This window comes from Nerophis lumbriciformis, linkage group LG05 (genome assembly GCF_033978685.3).
Source record: "Nerophis lumbriciformis linkage group LG05, RoL_Nlum_v2.1, whole genome shotgun sequence".
Lineage (NCBI taxonomy): Eukaryota > Metazoa > Chordata > Actinopteri > Syngnathiformes > Syngnathidae > Nerophis > Nerophis lumbriciformis.
Genome location: NC_084552.2, coordinates 1,467,982 through 1,484,801, shown reverse-complemented (window position 1 = coordinate 1,484,801; position 16,820 = coordinate 1,467,982). Strand labels below are relative to the sequence as shown.

General features: G+C 38.4%; 1 protein-coding gene across 6 annotated transcripts in view; it reads left to right on the top strand.

The window, feature by feature from the left end:
- nrcama (neuronal cell adhesion molecule a) overlaps window positions 1-16,820 on the top strand; it is a 171,780-nt gene that overhangs the window by 137,963 nt on the left and 16,997 nt on the right. For 3 of the 6 annotated variants that reach the window (XM_061961423.2, XM_061961422.2, XM_061961424.2), the window contains 3 exons: window positions 24-179; window positions 345-476; window positions 6,008-6,086. In XM_061961423.2, the coding sequence (XP_061817407.1) occupies window positions 24-179; window positions 345-476; window positions 6,008-6,086 (367 nt within the window). The remainder of the gene's footprint in view (window positions 1-23; window positions 180-344; window positions 477-6,007; window positions 6,087-16,820) is intronic. The other 3 variants (XM_061961427.2, XM_061961428.2, XM_061961426.2) reach the window with 1 other exon arrangement.

Here is a 16,820-nt window from a genome sequence, read left to right as displayed (position 1 = left end):
CCCTCTCCATCATCAACTTTCAGGCAAAGAGGACTGGAAAAAGGAGTCGGTAAACGGCTCGCACTCGCACGTATTAAAAGGCTTAAAGCCAGGGACGTCCTATAAGGTGCGCGTGGTAGCTCGAGACCCGGCCGGGCCGACGCTCCACAGCACCAAGGAGGAGGTGGTTACGGTGCCAGGTGAGGCGGCATGCCTCAGAGTAGATACCAAATCTTTGTTCCATCCGAGCATGTTATCACGTTCATTCCAGCTTCCTTCCACGTGCCTCCATCGTTGCATTAACCCATTCTAACATGCCTTTTCGACAAACTCCATGTCAACGACATTTTTGTGTGTGTTTGTAGCCGTGCCCAGTCGCCACGTGGACATCGCCACCCAGGGCTGGTTCATCGGACTGATGTGCGCCATCGCTCTTCTCATCCTGGTGCTCCTCATCGTCTGCTTCATCAAGAGGAACAAGGGCGGCAAATATCCAGGTAGCCCGTTTCAAAAATGGACCTTTTGAGGTAGCGTGACGTCAGAGGTATAGGCCTGGGCTCGAGGATTTATCGTCCTACTAATATTATTTTCTGTATTATGTAATTAAGCACTGATAGATAGATAGATAGAAACCCCGTTTCCATATGAGTTGGGAAATGGTGTTAGATGTAAATATAAACGGAATACAATGATTTGCAAATCCTTTTCAACCCATATTCAGTTGAATGCACTACAAAGACAACATATTTGATGTTCAAACTCATAAACTTTTTTTTTTTTTTTTGCAAATAATAATGAACTTAGAATTTCATGGCTGCAACACGTGCCAAAGTAGTTGGGAAAGGGCATGTTCACCACTGTGTTACATGGCCTTTCCTTTTAACAACACTCAGTAAACATTTAGGAACTGAAGAGACACATTTTTTAAGCTTCTCAGATGGAATTCTTTCCCATTCTTGCTTGATGTACAGCTTAAGTTGTTCAACAGTCCGGGGGTCTCCGTTGTGCTATTTTAGGCTTCATAATGCACCACACATTTTCAATGGGACTACAGGGAGGCCAGTCTAGTACCCACACTCTTTTACTATGAAGCCACGTGGCTTGGCATTGTCTTGCTGAAATAAGCAGGGGCGTCCATGGTAACGTTGCTTGGATGGCAACATATGTTGCTCCAAAACCTGTATGTACCTTTCAGCATTAATGGCGCCTTCGCAGACGTGTACCGTATTTTCCGCACTATTAGCCGCACCTAAAAACCACAAATTTACTCAGAAGCTGACAGTGCGGCTTATAACCCGGTGCGCTTTATATATGGATTAATATTAAGATTCATTTTCATAAAGTTTCGGTCTCGCAACTACGGTAAACAGCCGCCATCTTTTTTCCCCGTAGAAGAGGAAGCGCTTCTTCTTCTATGGTAAGCAACCGCCAAGGTAAGCACCCGCCCCCATAGAAGAGGAAGCGCTTCTTCTTCTACTGTAAGCAACCACCCGCCCCCGTAGAAGAAGAAGAAGCGCGCGGATATTACGTTTCATTTCCTTTGTGTGTTTACATCTGTAAAGACCACAAAATGGCTCCTACTAAGCGACAGGTTTCCGGTTCATGAAAAGACGCAATCTCTCCATCCGCACACGGACTACTATTTCACAGCAACTGCCTAAAGACTTTCAAGAAAAGCTGGCTACTTTCCGTGCATATTGTAAAAACAAGATAGCTGAAAAAAAGATCCGGCCAGAGAACATTATCAACATGGACGAGGTTCCACTGACTTTTGATATTCCTGTGAACCGCACTGTGGATACAACGGGAGCACGTACGGTGAATATTCGCACCACAGGGAATGAGAAGTCATCCTTCACTGTGGTTCTAGCTTGCCATGCTAATGGCCAGAAACTTCCACCCATGGTGATATTCAAAAGGAAGACCTTGCCAAAAGAGACCTTTCCAGCCGGCGTCATCATAAAAGCTAACTCGAAGGGATGGATGAAGAAAAGATGAGCGAGTGGTTAAGGTAAGTTTAAGTTTACGCGAAGAGGCCGGGTGGCTTTTTTCACGCAGCTCCGTCCATGTTGATATACGACTCCATGCGCGCCCACATCACGCTGGTTTTTAATATATTATTAAAGTTTGACTGACCTATCTGACTGTTTTTTTGACATTCCTTTAGCGCAGTTAGATGCGGCTTATAACACGGGGCGGCTTATAGGTGGACAAAGTTTTGAAATATGCCGTTCATTGAAGGCGCGGCTTATAACCCAAGGCGGCTTATGGTGCGGAAAATACGGTAAGTTACCCATGTCTTGGGCACTAATACACCCCCATACCATCACAGATGCTGGCTTTTACACTTTGCGCCTATAACAATCCGGATGGTTCTTTTCCTCTTTGGTCCGGAGGACACGACGTCCACAGTTTCCAAAAACAATTTGAAATGTGGACTCGTCAGACCACAGAACACTTTTCCACTTTGTATCAGTCCATCTTAGACGAGCTCAGGCCCAGCGAAGCCGACGGCGTTTCTGGGTGTTGTTGATAAACGGTTTTAGCCTTGCAGAGGAGAGTTTTAACTTGCACTTACAGATGTAGCGACCAACTGTAGTTACTGACAGTGGGTTTCTGAAGTGTTCCTGAGCCCATGTGGTGATATCCTTTACACACTGATGTCGCTTGTTGGTGCAGTACAGCCTGAGGGATGGAAGGTCACGGGCTTAGCTGCTTACGTGCAGTGATTTCTCCAGATTCTCTGAACCCTTTGATGATATTACGGAGCGTAGATGGTGAAATCCCTAAATTCCTTGCAATAGCTGGTTGAGAAAGGTTTTTCTTAAACTGTTCAACAATTTGCTCACGCATTTGTTGACAAAGTGGTGACCCTCGCCCCATCCTTGTTTGTGAATGACTGAGCATTTCATGGAATCTACTTTTATACCCAATCATGGCACCCACCTGTTCCCAATTAGCCTGCACACCTGTGGGATGTTCCAAATAAGTGTTTGATGAGCATTCCTCAACTTTATCAGTATTTATTGCCACCTTTCCCAACTTCTTTGTCACGTGTTGCTGGCATCAAATTCTAAAGTTAATGATTATTTGCAAAAAAAAAAATGTTTATCAGTTTGAACATCAAATATGTTGTCTTTGTAGCATATTCAACTGAATATGGCTTGAAAAGGATTTGCAAATCATTGTATTCCGTTTATATTTACATCTAACACAATTTCCCAACTCATATGGAAACGGGGTTTGTAGATAGATAGATAGATAGTAGGGGTGTGGGAAAAAATCGATTCGAATTTGGGAGGAGCTGGACGAAGTGGCTGGGGAGAGGGAAGTCTGGGCTTCCCTGCTTAGGCTGCTGCCCCCGCGACCCGACCTCGGATAAGCGGAAGAAGATGGATGGATGGATGGATGGATGTGTTAATCACAAAGATTATTATCAAGGCTTAGGTCAGGCTGATTACAAAAATGAATACTAATCTAATATACTTCAAAAGGGACTCATAAAAATTGATGAAAGAACAACTTTGGTACTTTTTTGTTTTTACAGTAATACACTATAAAATCAACCAATCTACATTTTACTGTAAAAGAGTGGTTTTTCATTTTTCATTCATTTACAGTAATATTCCGTAAAAAAACACGGCAACTTCCATCCATCCATCCATCTTCTTCCGCTTATCCGAGGTCGGGTCGCGGGGGCAGCAGCCTAAGCAGGGAAGCCCAGACTTCCCTCTCCCCAGCCACTTCGTCCAGCTCCTCCCGGGGGATCCCGAGGCGTTCCCAGGCCAGCCGGGAGACATAGTCTTCCCAACGTGTCCTGGGTCTTCCCCGTGGCCTCCTACCGATCGGACGTGCCCTAAACACCTCCCGAGGGAGGCGATCGGGTGGCATCCTGACCGGATGCCCGAACCACCTCATCTGGCTCCTCTCCATGTGGAGGAGCAGCGGCTTTACTTTGAGCTCCCCCCGGATGACAGAGCTTCTCACCTTATCTCTAAGGGAGAGGAAACTCATTTGGGCCGTTTGTACCCGTGATCTTGTCCTTTCGGTCATAACCCAAAGCTCATGACCATAGGTGAGGATGGGAACGTAGATCGACCGGTAAATTGAGAGCTTTGCCTTCCGGCTCAGCTCCTTCTTCACCACAACGGATCGATACAGCGTCCGCATTACTGAAGATGCCGCACCGATCCGCCTGTCGATCTCACGATCCACTCTTCCCCCACTCGTGAACAAGACTCCTAGGTACTTGAACTCCTCCACTTGGGGCAGGGTCTCCTCCCCAACCCGAAGATGGCATTCCACCCTTTTCCGGGCGAGAACCATGGACTCGGACTTGGAGGTGCTGATTCTCATCCCAGTCGCTTCACACTCAGCTGCGAACCGATCCAGTGAGAGCTGAAGATCCTGGCCAGATGAAGCCATCAGGACCACATCATCTGCAAAAAGCAGAGACCTAATCCTGCAGCCACCAAACCAGACCCCGTCAACGCCTTGACTGCGCCTAGAAATTCTGTGCATAAAAGTTATGAACAGAATCGGTGACAGAGAGAGTTTCAATTCCCACCTCCGGAAGAACTTTGAACATGTCACGAGGGAGGTGCTGGACATTGAGTCCGAGCGGACCATGTTCCGCACCTCTATTGTCGAGGCAGCTGATTGGAGCTGTGGCCGCAAGGTAGTTGGTGCCTGTCGTGGCGGTAATCCTAGAACCCGTTGGTGGACACCGGCGGTGAGGGATTCCGTCAAGCTGAAGAAGGAGTCCTATCGGGTTCTTTTGGCTCATAGGACTCCGGAGGCAGCGGACAGGTACCGACAGGCCAAGCGGTGTGCGGCTTCAGCGGTTGCGGAGGCAAAAACTCGGACATGGGAGGAGTTCGGGGAAGCCATGGAAAACGACTTCCGGACGGCTTCAAAGCGATTCTGGACCACCATCCGCCGCCTCAGGAAGGGGAAGCAGTGCACTATCAACACTGTGTATGGTGAGGATGGTGTTCTGCTGACCTCGACTGCAGATGTTGTGGATCGGTGGAGGGAATACTTCGAAGACCTCCTCAATCCCACCAACACGTCTTCCTATGAGGAAGCAGTGCCTGGGGAATCTGTGGTGGGCTCTTCTATTTCTGGGGCTGAGGTTGCCGAGGTAGTTAAAAAGCTCCTCGGTGGCAAGGCCCCGGGGGTAGATGAGATCCGCCCGGAGTTCCTTAAGGCTCTGGATGCTGTGGGGCTGTCTTGGTTGACAAGACTCTGCAGCATCGCGTGGACATCGGGGGCGGTACCTCTGGATTGGCAGACTGGGGTGGTGGTTCCTCTCTTTAAGAAGGGGAACCGGAGGGTGTGTTCTAACTATCGTGGGATCACACTCCTCAGCCTTCCCGGTAAGGTCTATTCAGGTGTACTGGAGAGGAGGCTACGCCGGATAGTCGAACCTCGGATTCAGGAGGAACAGTGTAGTTTTCGTCCTGGTCGTGGAACTGTGGACCAGCTCTATACTCTCGGCAGGGTCCTTGAGGGTGCATGGAAGTTTGCCCAACCAGTCTACATGTGCTTTGTGGACTTGGAGAAGGCATTCGACCGTGTCCCTCGGGAATTCCTGTGGGGAGTGCTCAGAGAGTATGGGGTATCGGACTGTCTTATTGAGGCGGTCCGTTCCCTGTATGATCAGTGCCAGAGCTTGGTCCGCATTGCCGGCAGTAAGTCGGACACGTTTCCAGTGAGGGTTGGACTCCGCCAAGGCTGCCCTTTGTCACCGATTCTGTTCAACACGGCAACTTTTACGATAAAATTCTGTCAACTGAGCAAGTTTTATTTACACTAAAATCTATTTTGTTTTTTTGAGCGAACATTAAAAAAAAAAAGCGAATAATCAAATTCTATATCTTGAGCCGAATCCTTATACTTTTTGACACCCCTGACATAAGCGCTGCTTCTTCCTACTCCTTTTCGGACATGTTGACTTGTGTAGCTGTGCTGCAGTGTGATGTTGCATGCATGTTGGAAATCGACTCAACCAAAACCGTTATCGCAGTGAAAGAGAAAGAAGAAGCCCACCAGGACCCAGAGATCCAGCCCATGAAGGAGGACGATGGCACATTCGGAGAATACAGGTGACACAATAACACACAAACCATAACGGATGGTGTTGTTGTTTCTTTCTATTATCTTATTGTTGCAATCTTTGTGGCTTGATGACATAGAGCGTTGTGTGACGCTGCAGAGAGACCCAAAACCTTCCACAGAGGCAAGGCCAAGCAAGCCCTCAAATAAAGTAGTAATAATAACCAATAATTGTTGTTATTATTACCTTGTAGTTTTAGTAACATAGAGAACACATCTATCTAGTTAGTTAGTTAGTTGTCTTTCATGTCATAATGCATACTTGCCAACCCTCCCGGATTTTCCGGGAGACTCCCGAAATTCAGCGCCTCTCCCGAAAAACCTCCCGGGACAAATTTTCTCCCGAAAATCTCCCGAAATTCAGGCGGACTCAGGTCCTCATGGGTTTATTGTTAGGCAGTTTCATTAACGTCCTCCCAGCGCGGCAACAACACACAACAACAGCAGTCACGTTTTTGTATACCGTAAAGCAGTTGGTCTGCCGTAAACAACAATGTTGTGACACTCTTAAACAGGACAATACTGCCATCTAGTGCATTTGATGAAAGCACTTTTGTGCGTGCCACACAGCAATGCATCATCAGAGAGGGTGTTCAGCATGGTTAGAAAAACAGTGACAGAGAATAGAACAAGGATGGACAATTCAACCCTTAACTCAACAATGAGTAGATGAGTGTTATGTGTGTGCATATGTGTAAATAAATGAACACTGAAATTCAAGTATTTATTTTATATATATATATATATATATAAAATAAATACTTGAATTTCAGTGTTCATTTATTATTCAAGTATTTATTTTATATATATATATATATATATATATATATATATATATATATATATATATATATATATATATATATATATATATATATATAAAATAAATACTTGAATTTCAGTGTTCATTTTTATTTACACTTATACACACACATAACACTCATCTACTCATTGTTGAGTTAAGGGTTGAATTGTCCATCTTTGTTCTATTCTCTGTCACTATTTTTCTAACCATGCTGAACACCCTACCCTACATCCTAAAAATATGCAAACAAAACTGTGTTTAGATAATTGATACTTCAAACTTGCATAAATAAATATTAAGGAATATAACATAACTTGGCTTCTGAGAGCTTCAAAATGTAATGAATAAAATGCTAAAGTTGTTGATAAACAAGCAATTATTTTAATAACTAAATATGGTCATTGTAGATGAATTAATATGATCATTTAAAATTAATTATTTCAAATATGTTTATTTTAATGTATAATGCTATGGCTGGATGTAATAAGGAGTCAGAAAAAATACAAATAATAATACAATTAATTTTGATGTTTTTAGCAAAATATAGTGAACATTTTTTTTTTTTTTAATTAATAAATATATTTATTTTTAGGTAAGATAAACATAATAATACAATTTATCTCTAGTCTGGATGATTTAGTTCTTGTCACCCTGTTGTCCTCCTGTCATGAAAAAAGGCTGTCCTCACTCAGGTCCGCATGGAGCTGGAGGGGGCGTGGCCTCCAGCTCCGGCTGGAAATCGGGAGATTTATATATATATATATATATATATATATATATATATATATATATATATATATATATATATATATATATATATATATATATATATATAGCTAGAATTCACTGAACGTCAAGTATTTCTTATATATATACAGGTAAAAGCCAGTAAATTAGAATATTTTGAAAAACTTGATTTATTTCAGTAATTGCATTCAAAAGGTGTAACTTGTACATTATATTTATTCATTGCACACAGACTGATGCATTCAAATGTTTATTTCATTTAATTCCGTGTGTCACAAAATTAGAATATTACTTAAGGCTAATACAAAAAAGGGATTTTTAGAAATGTTGGCCAACTGAAAAGTATGAAAATGAAAAATAAGAGCATGTACAATACTCAATACTTGGTTGGAGCTCCTTTTGCCTCAATTACTGCGTTAATGCGGCGTGGCATGGAGTCGATGAGTTTCTGGCACTGCTCAGGTGTTATGAGAGCCCAGGTTGCTCTGATAGTGGCCTTCAACTCTTCTGCATTTTTGGGTCTGGCATTCTGCATCTTCCTTTTCACAATACCCCACAGATTTTCTATGGGGCTAAGGTCAGGGGAGTTGGCGGGCCAATTTAGAACAGAAATACCATGGTCCGTAAACCAGGCACGGGTAGATTTTGCGCTGTGTGCAGGCGCCAAGTCCTGTTGGAACTTGAAATCTCCATCTCCATAGAGCAGGTCAGCAGCAGGAAGCATGAAGTGCTCTAAAACTTGCTGGTAGACGGCTGCGTTGACCCTGGATCTCAGGAAACAGAGTGGACCGACACCAGCAGATGACATGGCACCCCAAACCATCACCCAACCATGCAAATTTTGCATTCCCTTTGGAAATCGAGGTCCCAGAGTCTGGAGGAAGACAGGAGAGGCACAGGATCCACGTTGCCTGAAGTCTAGTGTAAAGTTTCCACCATCAGTGATGGTTTGGGGTGCCATGTCATCTGCTGGTGTCGGTCCACTCTGTTTCCTGAGATCCAGGGTCAACGCAGCCGTCTACCAGCAAGTTTTAGAGCACTTCATGCTTCCTGCTGCTGACCTGCTCTATGGAGATGGAGATTTCAAGTTCCAACAGGACTTGGCGCCTGCACACAGTGCAAAATCTACCCGTGCCTGGTTTACGGACCATGGTATTTCTGTTCTAAATTGGCCCGCCAACTCCCCTGACCTTAGCCCCATAGAAAATCTGTGGGGTATTGTGAAAAGGAAGATGCAGAATGCCAGACCCAAAAACGCAGAAGAGTTGAAGGCCACTATCAGAGCAACCTGGGCTCTCATAACACCTGAGCAGTGCCAGAAACTCGTCGACTCCATGCCACGCCGCATTAACGCAGTAATTGAGGCAAAAGGAGCTCCAACCAAGTATTGAGTATTGTACATGCTCATATTTTTCATTTACATACTTTTCAGTTGGCCAACATTTCTAAAAATCCCTTTTTTGTATTAGCCTTAAGTAATATTCTAATTTTGTGACACACGGAATTTTGGATTTTCATTTGTTGCCACTTCAAATCATCAAAATTAAATGAAATAAACATTTGAATGCATCAGTCTGTGTGCAATGAATAAATATAATGTACAAGTTACACCTTTTGAATGCAATTACTGAAATAAATCAAGTTTTTCAAAATATTCTAATTTACTGGCTTTTACCTGTGTGTGTATATATATATATATATATATATATATATATATATATATATATATGTATATATATATATATATATATATAGATATATATATATGAAATACTTGACTTGGTGAATTTTAGCTGTAAATATATTCCTCCCCTTTTAGCCACGCCCCCCCAGCCACGCCCCCGTCCCACCCCGACCACCCCCACCCCCCTCCCCCCCACCTCCCGAAATCGGAGTTCTCAAGGTTGGCAAGTATGTCATAATGGCACAGTTAGTTTCAACTAATGCATTTAGCCCCGCCCTCTTTCTCCAGCATCAGCCAATCAGCTCCCAGCCCTTTTATTCTAGTGCCATATGTCAACAAAACATTTTTCAAATGTTGCTTTGACTTCTGTTTCGTGCGTTTTTTCAAAGATGTTTTTTCCCCACCAAAATGGGCGGACTTTTAAAAATACCCATGGACATGTGGACATACCCTTAGTCATCTAGAATGAAAGGAAATACTCACATCCTCCCAAAGTGTTTTTCACCTTGCATTGTTATCTGTTTTTGGGGTGGCTTTAGGTCTATGGAGAGGTAAGAGGAGATGCAGATGTTTGACTAGCATGCTGCTACTCATGCAACCCCGACTACTACTACAGGCCAGGAAGTAGCAAAAAGAAAGACTTGAGTTGTTAACCTGTGTGAAGTTGGCCCCCCCACCTTGTCAAAATCTCCCCAATCTTGTCCCAAAACATTTGTGCTACAAAATTGTATTTGTCTATTATAACTTTTATGTTATATCATTCATAACCACATAGTCAAAACCTCCACAAAATGGTATCAAACCACTAAAAACAGGGGTTGATTTTGTCATATAAAAGATCTTTGACTTGTATTTTTTTAGTAGCCACTTAAAACACGATGATTTTGTCATATAAAGGATCTTTGACTAGTGTGTTTTGCATTAGTCCCTTAAAAATATGACGTTTTTGCAATAGGCGATTACAAACAGGATGATTTTGTTATTTAAGGATCTTTAACTAGGATGATTTTGTCATATAAGGATCTTTAACTAGTGTTTTTTTGTGTTCGTCCACTACTAAGAGGATGATACTTTAATATAAAGGATCTTTGACTCATGTTTTTGCAGTAGGCAATTACAAACAGAATAATTTTGTCATTTAAGGATCTTTAACTAGTGTTTTTTTGTATGTTAAGTTCACTAATAAGAAGATGATACTGTTATATAAAGGATCTTTGACTCATGTTTTTGCAGTAGGTCATTACAAACAGGATGATTTTGTCATTTAAGGATCTTTAACTAGGATGATTTTGTCATTTAAGGATCTTTAACTAGTGTTTTTTTGTGTGTTCATCCACTAATAAGAGGATGATACTTTAATATAAAGGATCTTTGACTCATGTTTTTGCAGTAGGCGATTACAAACAGGATGATTTTGTCATTTAAGGATCTTTAACTAGGATGATTTTGTCATATAAGGATCTTTAACTAGTGTTTTTTTGTGTTCGTCCACTAATAAGAGGATGAAACTTTAATATAAAGGATCTTTGACTCATGTTTTTGCAGTAGGCGATTACAAACAGGATGATTTTGTCATTTAAGGATCTTTAACTAGGATGATTTTGTCATATAAGGATCTTTAACTAGTGTTTTTTTGTGTTCGTCCACTAATAAGAGGATGATACTTTAATATAAAGGATCTTTGACTCATGTTTTTGCAGTAGGCGATTACAAACAGGATGATTTTGTCATTTAAGGATCTTTAACTAGGATGATTTTGTCATATAAGGATCTTTAACTAGTGTTTTTTTGTGTTCGTCCACTAATAAGAGGATGATACTTTAATATAAAGGATCTTTGACTCATGTTTTTGCAGTAGGCGATTACAAACAGGATGATTTTGTCATTTAAGGATCTTTAACTAGGATGATTTTGTCATATAAGGATCTTTAACTAGTGTTTTTTTGTGTTCGTCCACTAATAAGAGGATGATACTTTAATATAAAGGATCTTTGACTCATGTTTTTGCAGTAGGCGATTACAAACAGGATGATTTTGTCATTTAAGGATCTTTAACTAGGATGATATTGTCATATAAGGATCTCTAACTAGTGTTTTTTTGTGTTCGTCCACTAATAAGAGGATGATACTTTAATATAAAGGATCTTTGACTCATGTTTTTGCAGTGGGCGATTACAAACAGGATGATTTTGTCATTTAAGGATCTTTAACTAGGATGATTTTGTCATATAAGGATCTTTAACTAGTGTTTTTTTTGTGTTCGTCCACTAATAAGAGGACGATACTTTAATATAAAAGATCTTTGACTCATGTTTTTGCAGTAGGCGATTACAAACAGGATGATTTTGTCATTTAAGGATCTTTAACTAGGATGATTTTGTCATATAAGGATCTTTAACTAGTGTTTTTTTGTGTTCGTCCACTAATAAGAGGATGATACTTTAATATAAAGGATCTTTGACTCATGTTTTTGCAGTAGGCGATTACAAACAGGATGATTTTGTCATTTAAGGATCTTTAACTAGGATGATATTGTCATATAGGGATCTCTAACTAGTGTTTTTTTGTGTTCGTCCACTAATAAGAGGATGATACTTTAATATAAAGGATCTTTGACTCATGTTTTTGCAGTAGGCGATTACAAACAGGATGATTTTGTCATTTAAGGATCTTTAACTAGGATGATTTTGTCATATAAGGATCTTTAACTAGTGTTTTTTTGTGTTCGTCCACTAATAAGAGGATGATACTTTAATATAAAGGATCTTTGACTCATGTTTTTGCAGTAGGCGATTACAAACAGGATGATTTTGTCATTTAAGGATCTTTAACTAGGATGATTTTGTCATATAAGGATCTTTAACTAGTGTTTTTTTGTGTTCGTCCACTAATAAGAGGATGATACTTTAATATAAAGGATCTTTGACTCATGTTTTTGCAGTAGGCGATTACAAACAGGATGATTTTGTCATTTAAGTGTTCTTAACTAGGATGATTTTGTCATTTAAGGATCTTTAACTAGTGTCTTTTGTGTGTTAGTCCACTAAAAATAGGATGATACTAGTATATAAAGGATCTTTGACTAGTGTGTTTTGCATTAGTCCCTTAAAAATATGACGTTTTTCCAGTAGGGGATTACAAACAGGATGATTTTGTCATTTAAGGATCTTTAACTAGGATGATTTTGTCATATAAGGATCTTTAACTAGTGTTTTTTGTGTTCGTCCACTAATAAGAGAATGATACTTTAATATAAAGGATCTTTGACTCATGTTTTTGCAGTAGGCAATTACAAACAGAATAATTTTGTCATTTAAGGATCTTTAACTAGTGTTTTTTTGTATGTTAAGTTCACTAATAAGAAGATGATACTGTTATATAAATGATCTTTGACTCATGTTTTTGCAGTAGGCGATTACAAACAGAATAATTTTGTCATTTAAGGATCTTTAACTAGTGTTTTTTTTGTATGTTAAGTTCACTAATAAGGAGATGATACTGTTATATAAAGGATCTTTGACTCATGTTTTTGCAGTAGGTGATTACAAACAGGATGATTTCGTCATTTAAGGATCTTTAACTAGGATGATTTTGTCATTTAAGGATCTTTAACTAGTGTTTTTTTGTGTGTTCATCCACTAATAAGAGGATGATACTTTAATATAAAGGATCTTTGACTCATGTTTTTGCAGTAGGCGATTACAAACAGGATGATTTTGTCATTTAAGTATACTTAACTAGGATGATTTTGTCATTTAAGGATCTTTAACTAGTGTCTTTTGTGTGTTAGTCCACTAAAAATAGGATGATACTAGTATATAAAGGATCTTTGACTAGTGTGTTTTGCATTAGTCCCTTAAAAATATGACGTTTTTGCAGTAGGCGATTACAAACAGGATGATTTTGTCATTTAAGGATCTTTAACTAGGATGATTTTGTCATATAAGGATCTTTAACTAGTGTTTTTTTGTGTTCGTCCACTAATAAGAGGATGATACTTTAATATAAAGGATCTTTGACTCATGTTTTTGCAGTAGGCGATTACAAACAGGATGATTTTGTCATTTAAGGATCTTTAACTAGGATGATTTTGTCATATAAGGATCTTTAACTAGTGTTTTTTTGTGTTCGTCCACTAATAAGAGGATGATACTTTAATATAAAGGATCTTTGACTCATGTTTTTGCAGTAGGCGATTACAAACAGGATGATTTTGTCATTTAAGGATCTTTAACTAGGATGATATTGTCATATAAGGATCTCTAACTAGTGTTTTTTTGTGTTCGTCCACTAATAAGAGGATGATACTTTAATATAAAGGATCTTTGACTCATGTTTTTGCAGTGGGCGATTACAAACAGGATGATTTTGTCATTTAAGGATCTTTAACTAGGATGATTTTGTCATATAAGGATCTTTAACTAGTGTTTTTTTTGTGTTCGTCCACTAATAAGAGGACGATACTTTAATATAAAAGATCTTTGACTCATGTTTTTGCAGTAGGCGATTACAAACAGGATGATTTTGTCATTTAAGGATCTTTAACTAGGATGATTTTGTCATATAAGGATCTTTAACTAGTGTTTTTTTGTGTTCGTCCACTAATAAGAGGATGATACTTTAATATAAAGGATCTTTGACTCATGTTTTTGCAGTAGGCGATTATAAACAGGATGATTTTGTCATTTAAGGATCTTTAACTAGGATGATATTGTCATATAGGGATCTCTAACTAGTGTTTTTTTGTGTTCGTCCACTAATAAGAGGATGATACTTTAATATAAAGGATCTTTGACTCATGTTTTTGCAGTAGGCGATTACAAACAGGATGATTTTGTCATTTAAGGATCTTTAACTAGGATGATTTTGTCATATAAGGATCTTTAACTAGTGTTTTTTTGTGTTCGTCCACTAATAAGAGGATGATACTTTAATATAAAGGATCTTTGACTCATGTTTTTGCAGTAGGCGATTACAAACAGGATGATTTTGTCATTTAAGGATCTTTAACTAGGATGATTTTGTCATATAAGGATCTTTAACTAGTGTTTTTTTGTGTTCGTCCACTAATAAGAGGATGATACTTTAATATAAAGGATCTTTGACTCATGTTTTTGCAGTAGGCGATTACAAACAGGATGATTTTGTCATTTAAGTGTTCTTAACTAGGATGATTTTGTCATTTAAGGATCTTTAACTAGTGTCTTTTGTGTGTTAGTCCACTAAAAATAGGATGATACTAGTATATAAAGGATCTTTGACTAGTGTGTTTTGCATTAGTCCCTTAAAAATATGACGTTTTTCCAGTAGGGGATTACAAACAGGATGATTTTGTCATTTAAGGATCTTTAACTAGGATGATTTTGTCATATAAGGATCTTTAACTAGTGTTTTTTGTGTTCGTCCACTAATAAGAGAATGATACTTTAATATAAAGGATCTTTGACTCATGTTTTTGCAGTAGGCAATTACAAACAGAATAATTTTGTCATTTAAGGATCTTTAACTAGTGTTTTTTTGTATGTTAAGTTCACTAATAAGAAGATGATACTGTTATATAAATGATCTTTGACTCATGTTTTTGCAGTAGGCGATTACAAACAGAATAATTTTGTCATTTAAGGATCTTTAACTAGTGTTTTTTTTGTATGTTAAGTTCACTAATAAGGAGATGATACTGTTATATAAAGGATCTTTGACTCATGTTTTTGCAGTAGGTGATTACAAACAGGATGATTTCGTCATTTAAGGATCTTTAACTAGGATGATTTTGTCATTTAAGGATCTTTAACTAGTGTTTTTTTGTGTGTTCATCCACTAATAAGAGGATGATACTTTAATATAAAGGATCTTTGACTCATGTTTTTGCAGTAGGCGATTACAAACAGGATGATTTTGTCATTTAAGTATACTTAACTAGGATGATTTTGTCATTTAAGGATCTTTAACTAGTGTCTTTTGTGTGTTAGTCCACTAAAAATAGGATGATACTAGTATATAAAGGATCTTTGACTAGTGTGTTTTGCATTAGTCCCTTAAAAATATGACGTTTTTCCAGTAGGCGATTACAAACAGGATGATTTTGTCATTTAAGGATCTTTAACTAGGATGATTTTGTCATATAAGGATCTTTAACTAGTGTTTTTTGTGTTCGTCCACTAATAAGAGAATGATACTTTAATATAAAGGATCTTTGACTCATGTTTTTGCAGTAGGCAATTACAAACAGAATCATTTTGTCATTTAAGGATCTTTAACTAGTGTTTTTTTGTATGTTAAGTTCACTAATAAGAAGATGATACTGTTATATAAATGATCTTTGACTCATGTTTTTGCAGTAGGTGATTACAAACAGAATAATTTTGTCATTTAAGGATCTTTAACTAGTGTTTTTTTGTATGTTAAGTTCACTAATAAGAAGATGATACTGTTATATAAAGGATCTTTGACTCATGTTTTTGCAGTAGGTGATTACAAACAGGATGATTTCGTCATTTAAGGATCTTTAACTAGGATGATTTTGTCATTTAAGGATCTTTAACTAGTGTTTTTTGTGTGTTCATCCACTAATAAGAGGATGATACTTTAATATAAAGGATCTTTGACTCATGTTTTTGCAGTAGGCGATTACAAACAGGATGATTTTGTCATTTAAGTATACTTAACTAGGATGATTTTGTCATTTAAGGATCTTTAACTAGTGTCTTTTGTGTGTTAGTCCACTAAAAATAGGATGATACTAGTATATAAAGGATCTTTGACTAGTGTGTTTTGCATTAGTCCCTTAAAAATATGACGTTTTTCCAGTAGGCGATTACAAACAGGATGATTTTGTCATTTAAGGATCTTTAACTAGGATGATTTTGTCATATAAGGATCTTTAACTAGTGTTTTTTGTGTTCGTCCACTAATAAGAGAATGATACTTTAATATAAAGGATCTTTGACTCATGTTTTTGCAGTAGGCAATTACAAACAGAATAATTTTGTCATTTAAGGCTCTTTAACTAGTGTTTTTTTGTATGTTAAGTTCACTAATAAGAAGATGATACTGTTATATAAATGATCTTTGACTCATGTTTTTGCAGTAGGCGATTACAAACAGAATAATTTTGTCATTTAAGGATCTTTAACTAGTGTTTTTTTGTATGTTAAGTTCACTAATAAGAAGATGATACTGTTATATAAAGGATCTTTGACTCATGTTTTTGCAGTAGGTGATTACAAACAGGATGATTTCGTCATTTAAGGATCTTTAACTAGGATGATTTTGTCATTTAAGGATCTTTAACTAGTGTTTTTTTGTGTGTTCATCCACTAATAAGAGGATGATACTTTAATATAAAGGATCTTTGACTCGTGTTTTTGCAGTAGGTGATTACAAACAGGATGATTTCGTCATTTAAGGATCTTTAACTAGGATGATTTTGTCATTTAAGGATCTTTAACTAGTGTTTTTTTGTGTGTTCATCCACTAAAAATAGGATGA